The 16,180-nt window shown below is 48.1% G+C and overlaps 1 protein-coding gene and 1 non-coding gene across 4 annotated transcripts; both read right to left on the bottom strand.

The window, feature by feature from the left end:
• Positions 1-526: 526 nt before the first annotated feature.
• Positions 527-15,129, bottom strand: pprc1 (PPARG related coactivator 1). Of its 3 annotated transcripts, XM_067236857.1 has the most exons (14): positions 15,049-15,129; positions 11,921-12,046; positions 11,435-11,584; positions 10,716-10,796; positions 8,467-10,534; positions 8,311-8,364; positions 4,670-4,730; positions 4,344-4,411; positions 3,505-4,237; positions 3,152-3,319; positions 2,355-2,433; positions 2,104-2,225; positions 1,441-1,592; positions 527-1,066 (listed from the first exon to the last, which is right to left on the bottom strand). In XM_067236857.1, the coding sequence occupies exons 1-14, from the start codon at positions 15,127-15,129 to the stop codon at positions 966-968; spliced, it is 4,044 nt and encodes a 1,347-aa protein (XP_067092958.1). In that variant the 3' UTR covers positions 527-965. The 3 variants fall into 3 exon arrangements, with proteins under 3 accessions (XP_067092958.1, XP_067092959.1, XP_067092960.1); XM_067236858.1 differs by lacking the exon at positions 10,716-10,796; XM_067236859.1 differs by lacking the exon at positions 11,921-12,046.
• Positions 1,798-1,937, bottom strand: LOC136943703 (small nucleolar RNA SNORA50). The gene has a single exon (XR_010876714.1). It is a non-coding gene; the product is annotated as a small nucleolar RNA SNORA50 (small nucleolar RNA).
• Positions 15,130-16,180: the final 1,051 nt, after the last annotated feature.

Below are 16,180 nucleotides of genomic sequence, written 5' to 3'. Positions count from 1 at the left end.
ACTAGTAAGAGTTATGTACAAGTATGGACGATTCATCTGACAGGATTGGTATTTCTACTAATACAAGTGGCTTTGATCTTCTGGCTGTGTAGCCCCTTCCTATGTTGACGAAGCTTCTGACATTGTGTCAAGAACACGAACAATATTTTTGGGAAATGTCATATGGGCTAACTACTTTGTAAAATGTCGTAAAAAGGTCAAAAGGAAAAGACGAATGGAAGTAATCAAAACGTTAGTTTGTGTAGATTTCCTTTTTCTTTCTCCATCTAGTTTCAGTAGCCCCTCCCTGGCATTTCAATATTAAAACATATAGCCTCTAAGGGGACACAGTAGGCCTACATAGGTGAAATTACAATTTCGAAGTCACTATCAACTTTGCCACCTCCATCTCTGACTGAACTACCTGCTGACACCTTGCACAACACATTTACGGTTACATCCCCACATACGTTTCTTACCGTAACTTTTACTTGATTTCAAAATATAAAATGTGCTGTAAGATCCAGTAAGATCCAAGACAAGTCACTCGATTCAAGTTTTTGGTTTATTCAGGCTTGCAGTACATTTCTTCAATGCAATTCAACCTTTTCCCAGACATTATAGGGAATATTCAATTCAACTTATTTTCCCATTTTTAAAACGTGTCTTTTCCATACACAATGGCAAATCTGATTATACAGTTAAATAAATTCTTCTTAAAAAACAAATTATATTTTTTATTTATTCACTTTTTTTTTCCAACTTTCTCTTTTCATACAAATCCTCACTTCAATAGAAGGTGTTAGCTTGCAGAAACAAAACAATACAAACAAAAATACAAACAACCAAAAACAGTGACAGTTAAATGTAAAGGCAGCGTTGAAGGTTGGGAGCCAACCAACGGCTCTGAGGTAAGTTAGGCGCAACGGTCCGTAAATTCCTTTGGCCGTCCGCCCACCTGTCTGATGGTGGGGTCCACCCTTTCGTTACCTCTTCAGACTCTTCTGGGCTTGCTTCAGTAAAGTGTCAAAGTCTAGTGCATCACACTTGCCCTTCACAGGCAAAGGTTCATACTCTCGATTCGAATCTAGACAAACGGAGAGAGCGATGGTTAATATTTCTAATGACATTAGTGAACTAGTAGACAGGTAGAAATAAACTTTAGATGCCAATGGACATTCTTAAGATAGGAAGAGGAGATGGTAGAAGGTCAGCTACATTCTGAACCATATTGCCACAATCCAAAGAAATATATATATATTTTGTATTATTCCCTGGCATGCTTTGTTGCTGTATTGAACCGTGACACCACTGTCATACCAAGCTATTAGACCCTTATATAGTATACAACTATATAAAAGAGTAATGGGAACGTAATGTGATTAATTAATTAAATGTTGCATAACATTCATTTATAACTGAAAAGTATCGTCCTATCCCTTTATGGATATAAACATGTACCAAGGTCAGCATAGCTCGTTCTGCAAAACTGCCTGCGGCCTCCGAAGCACAGGTCAAAGGGCAGCTCGTTGGGTTTGCGTAGCTTGCCCCCATTTTCAATGGCCGTGAAGGCATCCTTTGTGTCGTAGTAAGTCACAAACCCATAGTTATCACTGGGAATGAGACAAGAAAAAGAGGGAACTTAGAAAAAGAGGGAACTTGGAGAACATGATAATCAGAAAGGTTAAACATTTATTACTGCAGGTCGCTTTGAATGTGTGCTTTACTTCCATCATTTTGCACTTCTGACCCCAGAGAGAAACATGGTACAGTATGAAAGATGTAGTTCAGAAGCCCTGTAGTACGTTAACGTGGAAGACGTGTGAGTTGCTTTTAAAAGAGCGACCAGGAGAAGTAGCCTGGAGGCCCCAGTTATAAGCAAGCCTGGAGTTGCTATAGCACTGAAGCTTGGCCTGAAATGCCATTGAAAGGGCCTCACAGGTTCAAATTCAGTGCACGAGTCACGATCACCACCTGAAATCGCATCCCTAGTCACACAGCTACCCTACAGCAGCTCACGTGTCCATCTTCCTGCTTTCCTCAGACGAAACCCAGATTTGACTCTTACAGAGATGGATGACAGGCTGTGTGGCATGTGGCTACACCTGTACAGACATATCTTACCTGTGGTCTCTGAAGTGTAGTGTGCACTCCTCTATCTCTCCATACAGAGAGAAGCGCTCCTTCAGCTCCTTCCTGGTCATGGTTCCTTGGATGCGGCCCACGTACACAACCCTTCGTTCCTCCTGTGTGTGTGTGTGTGTGTGTGTGAGAGGGGGGGGGACACAATATAAGAATGAAGACACCTGAAACACACACGGCTGTGCAGGCGTACTACTGCTACAGGGTCTATGTGAGACGATGGCGTTACTCACAATCGCCTTCTGCTTCTTCCTCTTCACCTCTTCGCTATTCTCTGTGGAGGTATGCCTGTAGCCTGGTCTGTAAGAGGGGCTGGAGGGACCGATAGGGAGAGAGATGGAGACATGGGAGTAGGGGAAGAGAGGAGGACGGACAGTTGTAAACCAATATTCCAGATCTCACACCTCAGGACCTTTCCCCAAACCCTTCTTTCAAATTCAGTCAATCTAGAGAATAAGATGACCATTTATACAACCTAGAATCTCAATAGAGAATGCCTTCAGCCCATCTAGAAGGCAACGGATATGGAAATTTATGCTTAAAGACATCCTGTGACTAACTGTTGCTGCTTAAAGGATGCGGGTGTTGGACAATTAAGCCGAGTTGAGGTTTAATTGATCAATGGAGCAGTCGTTGTAACCAATGACATTTGAGAACTGTGTACTATAAAATTGTGTGTTGAAGGAGCTTTGGAACTTTGGAGTTCAGGGCCATCAGATGGGATGTACTGTGGTATGCTGGATTCTCTGGTTCCACTCTAGAATGCTAGATGGAATTGTCTTTGTGTTATGCTAGATAGAGCGGTATGGAGATCAGAACTTGTGAGACGCTGTTTAGGCGTACGCTAATTCTGATCACATCAGATTCATGGCCAAGTGGTTTGTGTTATTGTCTTATATTTGTGTGTCAAAGATGGTTATGTTGGTATAATGGCTGTGCTGTTTAATACATATCACCATTAAAAACTGAATTGATGGTTTAACGACACAAAAACAGCCAGTACACGTCCCGCTGGTGTGTGGTGCTTTACCTGTGAGGTCTGCTCTGCCTGCCCCAAGGCGGGGAGCGCGAGCGGCTCCAGGAGCCAGAACGAGAGGAGGAGTAGGAGTGCCTCCTCGTCCTGGGGGGAGAGCGGGAGGCCGAGGAGCGTGAGGAGGAGCAGGAGGAGGAGCTGCTCTCGGAGTGACGAGGGCGGTACCTGAGCAGAGGAGGAGGAGTGAGCAACATGTAGACTGATGTATCCCAGCATGCCACTGAAGGACAAAGTCTGAGATGGTAGATGTGTTAAGAGGCCGCCTAGTGGACAGAAGTATATATGCAGGTGCTGTTGTGTTTATGTGTACTTCTGATGGAAGGATAGTGAGAATAGAAAATGTGTCGAACCTCTTTTTAGGGGGGGAGCGTGATCTAGACTCCTCGGAGTAGTTGGACTCGGAGCCGCTGGAAGCAGGACTGGGGGAGCGATTGTTCCCTCTCCTCCGCGACCTGCCTCTCTTCCTCTCCCTGGGGCTGGGGGAGCGGGAAGCAGCGGCGTAGCCCCTGTGTGCCCGCCCTGAGGGCCCTCTCCTGGGGCTGCTCTCCACGGGAGAAGCCTCCACCTCCAGCCTGGTGGGAGACGCATCGGGGGTCTCCAGCACAGAGCTTCCCAGAGCCTGCTCAGTCCTGTCATCCAAGGGCTGGCTCTTGGGGGGCTGCGGGGGGGTCCTCATGCCCACGGGTGGTGAGGGAGAGCAGGCAGGGTGGGCCTGGGGGGGATGGATAGCGGTGGTGGTGGTGGTAGGGCTGTGGAGCTCGATGGTCTTGATGGTAATGGAGGGCTGCTGTTTGACGTTCCATCGCTTGCCTGGCTCCCCGCTCATGGACTCCCCACTCGTGGGCTCCCTGGGCAGGCAGTAATCGTGGTCCAGGCAGGCCAGGGTGTGATCCACCCAGGGGGCAGGGGAGTTGGCCGGGGCCTTGCCACGGTGCTTGTTGGAGGGCAGGGGCCGCGCGTCAATCTGGATGGCCTTGGAGGAGGAAGGCTTGGGGCCCTCGGAGGCCCTGCTCTTCCCCAGGAGGGCCACAGCAGCCAGGGGCTTCCACATCAGGTGAGGGGGGGTGGCTGGAGGAGTCAAGGCTGTGTAGGGAGCGGGCGGGAGTAGAGAGGAAAAGCCCAGTTAGGTTTGTTCTGAGAACATGATACGGTACAGCCGACCTGTCCATCTGTGCTGTCGTTGTCTCACCTGCGGTGCTGGCCAGGTCCTCGGCTCTCACACGCTCCACAGCAGTCCGGTCAGGAACTGGCCGCACCCTGCAACACAAACACCTGTCAGCGCGCCGCCTCCATGCCTGTCTGCCGTGCTGGGTGTGACCCAGAAAGCACCGAGCCGGGGCCGCTAGCACTGCAGGACAGAGCTGGGTTTCTGCCCAGAGCCAACCCGCATGCTGCAATGGCTTGTTTTGCGGCAGGTCTTGGTGGATGTAACCATACACACACACACACACACACACACAGCTGGCTCGCTCTCACACACACCCAGAGCAGCATGGTGGCTGTAGGGTAACTCACCTAGAGTTTCCTACAGCGGCTGCTCTACCAGAGACCTCCGGAACACACAGCTCCTCTTTGGCTGGGGGGAGAGATGGAAGAGAGCGGGTGAGTGGGGGATAGGGCAGGGAGGAACGAGGGACAGCGGGGGGGGGGGGATGAGAGCGAGGGGATGCGGATGAGGTCAGGATACGCCTGGCTTTGCTTCTTAACCCTGTAAGACCCCTTGTTGTAATATTACAACGTCATCTTTAGCTCTCCAACAATAACATTTGCATTTACATGGCCATATGGTCTTATTGTATTGCCTTGCAATGCCATTGGATACTAAATGTGTATATAGATCTGGCCATAAGGCCATGAACTCCCTCCACCAGCAAACTTTCCTGGAAGCGAATCTTCTTGTTTCATTTGACTGGATATATCAACATTGAAGTAAGTAAATTCCATGAAATATTTGTGGGGGTGATTGTTAGAATATGTAGTTTATGTAAATACTAAGTTATTGTGGAATTCATGCATCACATTTGATTTTCAGCTTGTTTTGTCTTTGTAATTTTACAACGTTGGGTGAAAATGGTAGCTAAAATAGCATGTGCAGGTTGCATCTTCCTTTTAGAATGTTAAGTAGAGAGCACATTAGGCTAGCCAGACAGTAGTGCGTGCCTTCAGTGGAATGAATTGCATGAATAAGATTCATTTGCATTGGAATTAGGTATACTTGAACATACTCTAACTATTATTTCCATTTCAGAATGACACCAGCAAGGAGTTTACTTCAGTGTGCATGATGTCATTGATGCTATCCAAAATGGAGAGAGTGATGTTGACATGGAATCAGGACACCAGTGATTCGAGTGATGAGGAGGTGGTTGAAAATGTTGAGGAAGTGGAAAAAGAGAATCAGAGACCCACTGATTGTCCAACTGATGATGATGATGGTAAAGACATCGAGCAAACCAACACAAGCCAACCAAACCCCAACATATGTGCTGTCAAGTGATATGACAACAGGGCAGTCACACTTGTCATTTACATTTACATTTAGTCATTTAGCAGACGCTCTTATCCAGAGCGACTTACAGTAAGTACAGGGACATTCCCCCCGAAGCAAGTAGGGTGAAATGCCTTGCCCAAGGACACAACGTCATTTGGCACAGCCGGGAATCGAACCGGCCACCTGTCATCCTTTGCTGGCATTGATCCTGTGCAAAAGATTCAACGCTGGAACAAAGCCACCAAATCCTACATTGAAGTTGAGAGACCTCATATTGTGGGTGCATACAACAAATACATGGGCGGTGTGGATTTGCTGGACTCATTTGCAAGTTCCTCATGAAATTGCACCGCTGATAGTTACATCGTCTGGCACACAATAATCATTGCTGTGATCAATGCCTGTCTCCTCTACAAACGGGACTGCAAAGCTCTCAATATTCCCAAGAAAAAGATGTTGAACAGGAGACTGTTTCAGGCGCAACTAGCTTCCTCTCTCATCCTGACAAACACAGCTGTCAACACACCAAGGAGAGGGCGGCCATCTTCAGCCAGTGGGAGCCCTTTGACGTTGATAACTGTGACACCTCAGAGACCTGTGACTGCTCAGAAGAGACCATCCTCAGGTAATGGGGGTCCACCAAATGTGGTCCCAGCCAAGAGGGCATGTGAACCACCAACGGATGTGCGCAGGGACATGGTCGCACATTTCCCGGTGAAGACAACGAGAGGACGTTGCAGAGATGGCATAAAAGGATATTCTAATATGCTCTGCAGAAAGTGCAATCTCCGTCTCCGCTTTTCAGAGGAAAGGAACTGCTTTTGGGACTACCATTGACCCCGGGGTCTTTGAAGTTTTCGTTCTGTTTTGAATCATATTTATCCAGTTTATATATTTTTTAATAAATTCTGATTCATCAAAATATGACTGTTGGGTGATTATTATTAATGAAATGTACTGTTATAGTGCTATGTAAGCAATCCACACTCCAAATTAACCATTAGTTGTTTTGTGTATTTGTTCTGACAGGTTGAGAGCAAATGCTGAAGTTCAACTAGGCCCAACGTTGCAATATTATGTTTCCCTAAAAAGTTAATTAATCCTTCATTATCTGCATCAGAGGACTCCTACAACATCATCTGACTTACCCCAAAAATGTTTTGGACATTGTTTCTATATTTGGGTCTTACAGGGTTAAGGACAGATCCTCCATCACACACAGATGGGGGAAATTATGTCCCATCAGGGACATTCCATTAGTAGTAGTAAGTAAGTAAGTAAGTAAGTAAGTAAGTAAGTAAGTAAGTAAGTAAGTAAGTACTTTATTTATATAGCACATTTCATACAAGAATAGAGAGTAGAGAATTACTTTGTGAATTGGAGGAACGTTTCAACACGCCTATACTTCATTAGTATTGCAGTTCACTAAAAGCAGAGGTGTAAACATGGCCCAGCCATTAAGGCTGGCCAACACAAAGCCCTATTGGATATCAGGGACACACACACGCAGTCAACTGTCTCACACACACACACACAGGTCTGGGCGCCTGCTTTGTTGGGGCCTGTACTAGTCAGCAGAGTGAGAGTTAAATTGATTTGCGGACAGGGCAAAATTCCAGCTGCTAAGCCACATGGGTACAAAGCAGCTGACCTGACACTTAAAGGGCCACACACATACACACACTAGTCTCTGACCCTGGTGAACAAGGCCCTGTACTCTCTGAGAATCACTGATCTGAGGAACCCCAAGCTTACACCAATCCTTAACTTGACAGAACAGAGACCCGCTCTAGAGGGGAAGCAAGCAAGGATTCTAAAACCCTCCTTCTAGAAGAGTCCCCCGCATTCCAACCTGTGACTTTTGAACATTCAACTCGGAATCAGGACAAGATAGTTAAGACAAGTGTTCAATCACACCTTTTGAAAAGATAAAAACCTATCTGGGCCCTTCGGTCAGAGGAAGATAAGCACAACCTTCGCTCTGTGCCTGGCCGCTGGCTGAAGCTGCTGGCCAGCAGACGTGTCTAGGGGAGCAACTGACGAGCCCTAGCTGTCTTTTGATAGAAGTCCACCACCTCCAGTCGCAGCTCTGCATGACCAGAGCATACAGCCCAGAAGCAGAGCACCAAGAGGCTCTTCTTATCCAGAGATGCACACATGGATGTGTGGCCTAATGTGACCACGCTGTCAAGATGGGTACAAAAGGAGGGTTCTAGTGACCCCCTAACTCTCCCACAATGTCTGTAACAGCTACTGAAAATGTGTATTCTGAGGGAGGAAAATATATATTTTGGCAGAGGCCAATTCCCTGGGCTTGAATACAAGTTAATTTGTTTTTGATTTGTACCCTTTACATGGGCACGCCTATCCATGTGTATCTATAGCCTTACAACATGATCCCCACCCACCCGATCCTCCGACTCCAAATGTAGCTGGCAACAGACACGGTGGCCCCCCGGACAAGCCCTCAGTACCACCACCATGGATACAACAGCCATGCCTGGAAGCCTTCTGGAGAGCCGGCAATGAGGGGAACCAAGCAACCAAATGCTTTTTCTACGTTAAGGCTGCTAAGTTGTTTTATGGCTGAGGTGAATTGACTGATCTGGAGACCTGTGTGTGTATAATGTTGTGTTCAGTGTGTGTGTGTGTGTGTTAAGCTCACCTTGGGTCTCCTCAAACTGCTCCAACAGACTGGTCAGATCCATCGCTTCAATGCCTGCAACCCAAACCATCACCATCATGCAGAGGCTGGACTAATACTACTTTAAACCAACAATCAACAAGATTTCTTCAGACCCTCAACCTCTGCTCTGCTCACCAATCTCAGTGGTAAAGGCCTCGATCAGCTCCTGAGTGGGGCCCTTAGCCTTAGGAGGAGCCTGCTGGGCTGGGGTGGCCTTAAATGGAGCCCCAGGCTTCATAGGCATACAGCCAGGAGAGTGGGCCAGGGGGCAGGTCGCCCGGGCCAGGGGCCTGGGGGCCAAGGCTGGGGTGGCGGAAGGCTTGCAGGAAGGCAGTATCGCAGCAGTGGTGCTGAGACGGGTGTGTGAAGACAAAGCAGCGGTAGGGGTGGGGGGGGCTGTAGTGGTTTTGAATGGGGCAGCGCTGGGGACCACAGGGGACGAGGCCCCAGGCTGAGAATGGGTCCCACTCCTGGGGTGAGTTTGGGCAGCAGGCTGGACAGCAGGCTGGACAGCAGGCTGGACAGCAGGCTGGACAGCGGGGGCCTTCAAGGTTTCCGTTTTTGACCAGGTGGTATTCTGTAGCGTCGCAGGCTTGTTGTTCGTAGGACTATGGGTTTGCACACGGGCCAAAGGCTTGGCGTTGGGTGAGCTGGGCAGGGCCGGAGTGGCTGGGGTCGCCTGTGGAGCCTTGATGGGACTGGGGGCCGAGGCAGGAGCTGTACGAAGCTGGGAGGGGGGGGCTGAGTTTGGCACAGCTTGCGTGGGTGGGGAGGACCCATGCTTCACCAGGGTGGAGGTAGCGGAGCTAGCCTTAGAGGAGGCCACCATGTAGGCAGGGGGGGCCAGCAAGGCCTCGGGGGTGGGTGGGGCACAAGGACCCATGGGCTGCCAAGCAGGCTTCACCTCCACCTCTTCATTCTTCCCAGGCTGGGGGAGGAGGGGGCGGCGGGGGTCCCGGGGGTCAGGGCTAGGGAGACAGGGGATGGGACACAGCTCTTTGGGGGCTTCGGGGAGGCTGGGCCACCTGGTGCTGTGGTCCTCGAGCCTCTGCACCGGCCTCTTCTGCTGGCGGAGCAGCCGGTACTGCTGGAGGCTGAGAGGCTTGGGCTTTGGCTCTGCCTCGGGGTTTGTGGTGGGGGGGTCTTCGCTGGGTGAGGGGGTGGTGGGGTCCCGAGGTGCCCGGGGGCCGGCGGGGGGTAGGGGCTCCTTCAGTGAGGCAGCAGTCGTTGATAAGGCATCAATTGAGTGGGACTTGGGGAGGGGCGCTGCCAGGGCAGCTGGTGGCAGACGAACGGGCTGGGGCAGCTTCTCAGGGGTTGTTGCCATGGGCAACCTGTCAGGTTTGGACACCGGAGGCATGGCGACCTTAAGGCTGGGGGGAGAGGGTAATGTTGAGGTGCTGACCGCTAAACGTGGTTTAGCCTGGTCGGATCTAGGGGCTGAGACAACAGCTGGAGAAGAGACACTTTTTTTCTTCTTCTCTGGTTTGCTTCTCTCCTCAGCAGGTTTGGGGGGCAAGTCGTGGGCTGCTCGGCGGGCAGAGGTGCTGCGGAGGACACGTCCTCCCACGGGCGCAACCGCCTTTTCAGACAGGCCCACCTTCGCCTCCTTCTCTTTACGTTTCTTTTTCCTTCGAGACGGGCTTTTCTCCGCCATCTCCTCCTTGGGTCTCCTAGCGACGACCTTCTCGCCCCTGACCTCTGACTTCAGGGTCAAGGGACTCACCGTCTCAACAGCGGCCTCGTCGGTTATGACGTGGTCAAGCTCTGGCCTCTCCAAGATGGCTGCCTCTTCCGGAACCCTCAGCTCAGCTTCTGAGGAGCCGTGGATCTGGGCCAGGGAGATGGGGAGACACAGGTCTGGGATGGCCAGGATGGGTTCTCCATGTTCCCCCTGGTCCACCACTTCAAGAAGGATGCCTCCCTCTGGGAGCAACTGCTCCTTGCCCTCCTCCACACACAGAGTCATGCAGTAGGGGTGCATGTGTCTGACCAGGTCCCCCAGGCTCAGGGACAAACCGTCCCCGTCCTCTTCCTCCAGGGCTATGGGGAAGGGGAGGCTAAGTCCTGCCCAGCTTAGCTGCTCCTCTCCTGGGGAGGACGGCTGACTGGCTGGGCTGAGGGTGAGGGAGCCAGCTTCCCCGTCCTCCTCCTCCTCGCCATCGCTCCGCTGGAGCGAGCCAGGCAGGCTCCTAGGCAGGCTCTGAGGGGAACAGACAGAGGACTTCTGGTAAGACTGTCACCAGAATCGACGATCTGAGATTAGACCCACAGACACGGGACAACCACAGGATTGCTTTCATTCCTCCACACCGTGTCTACGTTTATCTAGAAACTTAATAATTACAAGTGAAGCCAGTAAGACAGCACAGGGCTCTCAATACCTTCCCAGTGGAGAACTGTCTGCTGCTGCAGAAAGAGCTCTTCTCTGGAGGTGAGCGAGACAGACACAGCAGTCTCCTCAGCTACAGGGAGCACAACAACAACAACATTACAAACAATCACTATCAAAGACAGGACAACACTTCCAGGCCCAGTTTCCCAGACATGGATTAAGCCTGGTCGTAGCCTAAAAGCTTTTTCAAGGGAGATTTTCATTGAATTTATCTTTCTTACAAGGTGGTTAAACTTAATCCATGTCTGGGAAACTGGACCATAAAGCAAAACATGGTACATACAGTGTTTCCCCTAGGTTTACAGCTTTGGGGGACGACGACACAGAAATGACATGCCGTTTTGTAAATAAGAAATAACATAAGGCCATTTAGCTTGTTTAATAAAAGAGTAAGCTATAGACCAGTTTTATAGGAAAGGTAACCTTAAATTACGTATTTCGTGATCTGGCGCTATTATATATATATATATTTTTTTTTTTTACTTGACCTTCCAGGGGGGGGGGGGGGGTGCCCCCCGATATAATGGTAGGGGAAACACTGACATGTTTGGTAGACGTAAATCAAAGCAACAATAACATACTCGACAAGACAATAACATCTCCTCGTGGAAGTCTGTGTGAGTGACTTCCTCTGAGTGAACGCGTGTGTGTGAGTGCGTGGGGTGTGAGTTCCTAGTGTGTGTGTGTAGCAACTGTAGGGAGACTGACCGGAGAGTGTTCCCGGCCCTTCTGAGCAGAGAGCAAGTCTGAGTCAGGCAGGGTGTCAAACGGAGACAGGTTGTCATCATCCACGTTGTCCAGAATCTCTGTCAGAGCAGTCAGCAGGGTCGCCTCGCTCTCCTCATCCAGGCATTTACCCTGGACACACACACACAGCGTTAACAACATATCCCTTCCCTGTCTGGCAGCCTCAGGTTACAGCAGGAGGAGAGGGGGAACGTTGGCTGTGGTGAGGCTTAACAGGATTCCTCTCAGTAAAGGAGTTGCTAACAAGTTGTTATTAAAAGGCTGAAGGCTGACTGAAAATATTTTTATTTTGTATCTATCAACATCAGGGGGGTGTGTTTGTATGTACATGTATGCATTGTGTTTTTGCACACTATATAGATTTGTTGAATATTTGTACATCTTTTTACAAATATTTTTGTATCTATTTGTCATCCAGCTCTGCTGAGGTGCATCAGCGAGCCTCACCTCCCCTGTGGGAATGTCCTCAAAGAGGGAGAGGATGGAGGGGTCCAGGCACCCCTGGAGGGTGCCCAGGGCCTCTGCTGCATCCAGCCCCAGATCCCCCATGCTGTCCCTGGGTGCATCCACCTCCTGCAGGGGCGGAGAGGGAAGGATGGAGGGGGAGAGAAGGACAAAGTGGAAATAGATGGGGAGGTAGGAGAGCGAGTGTGTAGGGAGGGGTGGTAGAACAGGGGTCAGAGAACAACTTAAAGGTTGAGGCCTAGTCTAAATTCGGCATGGGTTGTTTTCACTAGTCAGGTTAATGAGGATTTCATATGAAATGGGACCTGTGGAGCCGGCAAAAACTGACCCATCCTCTTGAGAAGTCAATTGTGATGCAAATGAACCATCTGTCATAACAGTTCACATAGGTGTAACCGAGTTGAATTGGTTTAACTTCCTAATCAGGATAAATAGCACCCAACTGCGCCTTCGAAGAGCTAGCTTTTGTAGCTGGTTTACACGCAGTATTTACAAAGGGTGTTGTTGCGATCATAGTGCCAGAGAACCCGAGCTCGCATCCTGGTGTGGAAGGGAGCAACACTGATGGACTACTGCTGTTGGAAAGGTAACAGTAGAATGCCATAACGCGCAGATATGAATTTTTATGTAGGCCTAAGTGATATTGGTTGATTAAGGGGGGTTTCATCCAACAAGCCAATAATTTACTCAGAAATTGGGTTGTAACATGTAAGTAGTTAACATTAGCCAACAGATGTTTATGTAGTGTAGTATCACTCAGTGCTTCGTGTAACGTAAGCTGTCCATCAAGGTACAAGGGTGTCCCTGTGGTGATCACGTTGAAAGCTACCAATCATAAGAGGGTCAGTGCCTCCATAGGTGTCCGCCCCCAAATTATCAAAAGGCACCTAGACTCACGCAAGCAAAATGTCGCTGCTCGAGCAGTTAACCAATAAGCCCTTGTCAGGTGCTCGCTCACAGCTACCTGTACAACTATGCGCGATTACTTACATTTTGCGAGTGAAAAGTTTATCTGCGAGTGTGAAATAATCAACGCGCTCTCGACTTTTGACAAACTGACGCCATACATGACTAAAAGGGTTGTCAGGGCCAGTTCCAGTATGTTTCATCTACTGGAAAGATTGTTGAGAAGGTACCCCTAAGGGCTTCAAGCCTATTCCAGTTGAGAGTGTGCAACAGGTTGTGTTCCCCACGGTCTAACAACAGCATCACATGATCACGCCTGGCCCCTTATCCCAGACCAAACCATCCCACATGATTCCAGCAGACTGAACTTTTACTGGCTCACACCACATTTAATCAAAACAAATGATACAGGGTGCCTGGAGGAACCAACGGTCTCTTTAATTAGAAGTCTAGTGAATGGAGGCACAGTATGCGTTTCATCATGTTTAATGGCCTCAATCTCAGCACAAAAGCCTGGGGTGAAATAGCCTGAAATAAACTGCAAAGCAGCTAGCTAATGAACTGCAAAATCTGGCTGCAGACGACCAATAAAGTAAAATAAGGTGTGCACTACATTGATTACGTTTCCTTAATATTTGTAATGTAATACAATGATTTTAATATACACCTACATTAATCTTGAGGTCATTATTTTACCCCATGGACAAGTGGGACATTGATAAACGGCTGTTTGAGATGTACTTTTATTTTGAATTTGACTATGAAGATAAAGACAGATTGGTCATATTCTTAAAATGTATATTCATGTTTATAATACTGCTCATGAGCGTACATATACGCTCTTAAAATCCCAGTAAACCACGTGCCGTCAAAGCGCATTTGAACCGGACCCTGCGCGGACATTTTTATTCCGCACCCAATGCGCCTCGTCCTCGCCCATAGGAAATCCCGAGCCCACGTGCTGCACTACAACAAACGCAGCTCGTGGGACATAGCAGGAAGTCCCAAAGTACCTCGTGGACACCAGAGAAAGACGCTGAACATAATACTACTTTTCTTTGTACTCAACATGGTTGGTATTTAGCAGATTCACAGTATGCAGAACTTTGTCACATTTGACAACATTCATGATAAGGATTATGCGCTCGTCAGCTGTTTCAAACCACAAACCAACATGTGATTCACCATCCAAATAGCACGTGTATGACTGATTTTGTATTCAACAATTGAAATGACAATGTAACCAACATTTCTGTATTTTACTTTGATAACAGCCACACACAACACAAACGAAATCAAACAAGCTTCTGTGCTGTTGAAAGCTGTCAAGATTCAATACTCTAAATTGTTGACATTGCTCCGGATAGTTGTCCAATTGCCACAAAAAGATATTGGACTAAAACATAGCCATGTGTATTTAGTTGTTAATGTTTCATATTTCATGGAATAACTTGCATCCTGAATGCGTCATACTTCACGACCACGTGTGAGTGAATCAGTCCGATAGTCAAAGGCCCCAAAGAAGTCCATCACACCGGCATGAAATTAAGATGAATAAATGAAGAATAAATTATACCAAAAAAATGAACTATAATCATCGGCATATTACACGGTGGTAGTAATATCTGACTGGGTAGTTGTCATTTACCGCACACACCGGACAAAATTCAAACATAACGATGGTGGACGGCAAATTTGAAAAGCATTACGGAATTGATATTGGTAAACAATTTGCCTGTCCTGGAACAACGTATTCTTGACAGCGAATGGAGAATGCAAGAAGGCATTCCTAATGTTTCATACAAGCTGGGCACATCACTCAAAAGTTGCCATTTATTTATTAGTTGGCTAGCTAACTTGATGTTTGGTGCATTGGTAGCGCATCAGCTAGGCTGCTAACACGTTGAACACAGTTTGGTGATAGCTATCCAGGTGCTGCTGTACATACTTCACCAAAAACTTAACGTCAAGGACTCAGTAGTACATATAAAATACTGCAGTTTATAAGGTTCAAACTACACTCTTGCTGTCTGTTAAAAGTCCTACCAGATTCAGAACTGCATGGATGTATCCACGTGTCACTTTTCGAGTCCCATTCTAGCAAGCATGTAAAACACATGGACAGGACCACGCACAGGGTGCACATTTACATGACGCTCTTTTAAAAAAGTAACATATTGAGAATTCAAATAGATGTATTTTACCTCGTCTAGTGTATTTGTAGAGAAAAATTCCATATTGCAGGCACTTATAATCTCCTCGCCTGCTCCCCACCGCGCCGCCATCTTACAACTATCCTGCAGCTCGGTGAAACTGTGAATCGTTCACAGGAGGAACAGACCGGCGTGGACACACGTGGTGCTTGCATTCCCGGCAAAGTGATGCACACAGGGTCGGAGTTCAGCCCCGCCCGATCGGGCCTGACCAGGTTGGGGTGGGGCGTAGTGGTGGGAACTAGAACGTTGCCGTACGCAGGTATGACGAAACGTCTACTATATTCAAGCAGAGCAGATGCTCTCTGAAGTTGATCAATTGTCTAAATACATTGGGAATTGTCTCAAATTATTATATAAGGTGGATGCGGATGGAATGACAGGACGAGCAGTTTAAGATTTGGCAAACATAGAATAAAAAGTTCCAGACCTGGCCATGGGTGTTTCTTTAGCAAAATGTTATATTATTATCTATTACAAAAATGCTAGAGAAGAATAAAAAATCAGACACACAACCTTGGCACTAAACTGTGTTAATCAAGAAATTGTTACGATATGATCTATAGACCCATTTTTGTTACTGCAACTATTGATGGCTTATGGTGAGTAGGAGGAAAAACTGCAGTGATGGAGGGAGAGAAAAAGAGAGAGACTGAATTGGGTCACCTTGTGGTTGTGTCTCTGCTCATTAGAAGGACCACTGCTGCCAGCAGAGAACATTTTACATGCTTGTATCAAAGGCAGAAAGCAAGATGACACAGACACATATACAAACACACATCTGTCTTTAAGTCAGTACTTGTTTATTAAAATACCTACGCATCCACCACAAATACCTCCTGTCTATCTGCTTATTTTGACCTGTCTGTGTTTGCTGCAGTGCTGTCTAATGCCTTGTTGCTATGTTCTCCTGGCAACAGCAGCCTGAGGCATGTCCGTGGGAGCTAGAGACTGATTGGCAGTGTGTGTGTGTGTGTGTGTGTGTGTGTGCGTGTGTGTGCGTGTGCATGAGGAGAGACGCTGCTGTGCCCCAGCCAGCTCTCTAACAGCTACCTACTGCTGTTCTGGCGTTGCCATGGATACAGTGCCCCCTCTCTCTGTGGGTACAGAGGGATGGGGCTGA

Source organism: Osmerus mordax, chromosome 5 (assembly GCF_038355195.1).
Source record: "Osmerus mordax isolate fOsmMor3 chromosome 5, fOsmMor3.pri, whole genome shotgun sequence".
Lineage (NCBI taxonomy): Eukaryota > Metazoa > Chordata > Actinopteri > Osmeriformes > Osmeridae > Osmerus > Osmerus mordax.
Note: the sequence above shows the minus strand (reverse complement) of the source record. Positions and strands in the feature narration are given on the sequence as shown.

What these genes read in the sequence shown, in the direction of transcription:
- pprc1 (XM_067236857.1), bottom strand. Translation starts at nt 15,129, where the DNA reads ATGGCGGCGCGGTGGGGAGCAGGCGAGGAGATTATAAGTGCCTGCAAT. An exon ending in GACAGTTCTCCACTGGGAAG is followed by an intron (nt 10,535 to 10,715) that starts GTATTGAGAGCC and finishes TGTTCCCCTCAG; the next exon opens with AGCCTGCCTAGGAGCCTGCC. An exon ending in GGACCTGGCCAGCACCGCAG is followed by an intron (nt 4,238 to 4,343) that starts GTGAGACAACGA and finishes CTCCCTACACAG; the next exon opens with CCTTGACTCCTCCAGCCACC.